This window comes from Cynoglossus semilaevis, chromosome 12, assembly GCF_000523025.1.
Source record: "Cynoglossus semilaevis isolate Cse_v1.0 chromosome 12, Cse_v1.0, whole genome shotgun sequence".
Classification (NCBI taxonomy): domain Eukaryota; kingdom Metazoa; phylum Chordata; class Actinopteri; order Pleuronectiformes; family Cynoglossidae; genus Cynoglossus; species Cynoglossus semilaevis.
In genome coordinates, this window is record NC_024318.1 from 5,456,464 (window position 1) to 5,458,751 (window position 2,288).

General features: G+C 51.0%; 1 protein-coding gene across 1 annotated transcript in view; it reads right to left on the reverse strand.

Moving 5' to 3' along the window:
- Positions 1-2,288, reverse strand: part of arid5b (AT-rich interaction domain 5B) — a 27,047-nt gene that overhangs the window by 4,774 nt on the left and 19,985 nt on the right. The window contains exons 9-10 of the mRNA XM_025061011.1: positions 1,064-1,277; positions 33-974 (exon numbers count right to left, since the gene is read on the reverse strand). Coding sequence (XP_024916779.1) covers positions 33-974; positions 1,064-1,277 — 1,156 coding nt within the window. The remainder of the gene's footprint in view (positions 1-32; positions 975-1,063; positions 1,278-2,288) is intronic.

Genomic DNA, 2,288 nt, shown 5'->3' on the forward strand with positions numbered 1-2,288 from the left:
GCCGTGTGGGCGCGAGGCTGCGTAGCGGCGGGAACCTGAAGGAGCTTCTCCCCGCAGCTCTCCACGCCGTCCTGGGCCTGGCCCCGGCACAGGTACGGCTGCCAGGTGGGCTGAAGGTGGAGGCTGGTTCTGCAGCTGTAGCTCTCTGACAGCCCTCCTCCGACGCCAGCCGTCGTTTGTGCTTGAGGCTTGGAGCTCTGCGCGTGCTGAATGACAGACGGTCGGAATATCGCCGCCACCTCCTGGACACCGTCGGACACGCACTCCAGCTTTGGTTCGACGTCTTCTTCACTCTTTTGATTCTCGTTCTCTGTCTGTGTCCCTGATTTGACGGAGAGGCAGGCGGCGGCGACGACGGTGGCGGCGGCTGGAGCGGTGAAGGAGAAGGGCTTGGACTCACACACCTGAGAGAGAAGCTTCTTCTTGGCCAGAGGCGACATCACGCCCTGGCTGCTTTTACAGTAGGCGGCGGCGACGACGGGTGCTGGAGCCGGAGGAGACTCCTTCAGCGTGGCACCGTAGTCTTCAGAGTCTGAGCTCAGGTCGACACACGGTCTGTCAGCCTGTTTACACATGGGCAGGACTTTACCCACTCTGCCGCCGTAGCTCTCTCTGGGCTCTTGGACCTGGACGTAGGTCTCGGGCAGGACCACGTGTCCAGCGGGTCTGTTCTGATCCCAGCGGTGGAGCAGGTAGGAGTTTTTCGGGATGAAGTTTCCTTCACTCTGCGTCAGTTTGACCTGAAGGGCTTTACTGATCTGCCTCCACTCTGAACCTGCCCCAGCCCCCAGGGGCAGGGCAGGGGCAGGAGCCCTGCAGTCTGGTTCTGCAGGGCAGAATGAAGGTGCCTGCTCCGGGGTTAGAGACTCCTCTTTTTTCAGAGTCAGATGTAACTCCTCCTCCTCGATGATGATTGGTTGGTCTACCTGAGATGACCCCTGCGTTGGGACGTCCTCCTCTGTCTCCCTGGAATTCTGCACAGGAAAAAAAAAAATTACAAACCCAGAACCTTTGAATCAGAGAGCTGGTGATGGAGGAGACACCTACTCCTGGTGTGACTGACCTGTGTTTGGTCCTCGCTCTTCACCTTCACCTCCACTTTGTCCTTTTTACTCCCCGGCCTGGAGCTGCTGTGGACCTTGACCTTCTTGCTGCTCACTCCCTTGGACCTGACCACTGGACTCTTCTCTTGGCTGCTCTCCGGCTTCCTGGGTTTGACCAGTGGGAGGGGCTTGTCCTGCTCCCCTTTCAGGTTCCTCTCATAAGGAAGTAGGAGCCTGAGGAGAAGATGGACACGTGGTCACGTACCAGAGGAACGACTGTAAACAACAGTTCTTTCTTTGAGGACGAATCAAAGAAACACAAGTCAGAAACAAGTGAAATCTTAAAGGAAAATGAACTGAAATGTGGATTTGAAGTTCAATGTTAGTTACAAAAGAGTTAGCTGCTGACCAAGAGTTAGCTGCTGACCAAGAGTTAGCTGCTGACCAAGAGTTAGCTGCTGACCAAGAGTTAGCTGCTGACCAAGAGTTAGCTGCTGACCAAGAGTTAGCTGCTGACCAAGAGCTAGCTGCTGACCAAGAGTTAGCTGCTGACCAAGAGTTAGCTGCTAACAATCAACTCTTCTGATGTGTCCATGTCTACAGAATCCTCAGTTATTTCTTATTTTACCGTAAAAGCTGCAGATCCAGTGTGTGTGTGTGTGTGTTCGTGCTTGCGTGTGTGTGTGATGTCAGTTTGATCAAATCCAGAAGAGCTGCTCATGTTCGCTCCAAATCAAATCCAGAAACACAGAGAGAGAAAAAAAAAAACTCAACTATTTTTGACGTGTGTTTTTTTTTTCTCTCTGAATTTTCCCAAAGTCAATTTTCCGTGTCTGATGTCATAACTAATGGGAACATTAAGTGGAGGATAAGAGAACAACAGCCGTGTGTAAAATAATCAAGTGCAGGAAGCAGAGGAGGAAACTCTGAGGCTTTCACTGCTCAGAAAGGAAAATGGAAAAAAAAAAAAAAAGTTTCAACATCCAAAAATGTTAACAGCTGCTCTGAAATCCTCGCTCACTTCTCTACAACAACAGTCCATAAAAGCAGGGAAGGAACATGAGAGGAAATAAGATCTTCTGTGAGGACTTTTCCTTTTTAGGCTGTAAAACAAAGCAAGAATCAATCAGAGAAAAAAAAAAAAAAAAAACACACACAACCCTGTTCTCTCTGCTCCAAACTCTGAGAGGGAAGAGAGAACAGATTTCATACATGTGCTGTGATCCAGGCCTCAGGGGAGTGGGG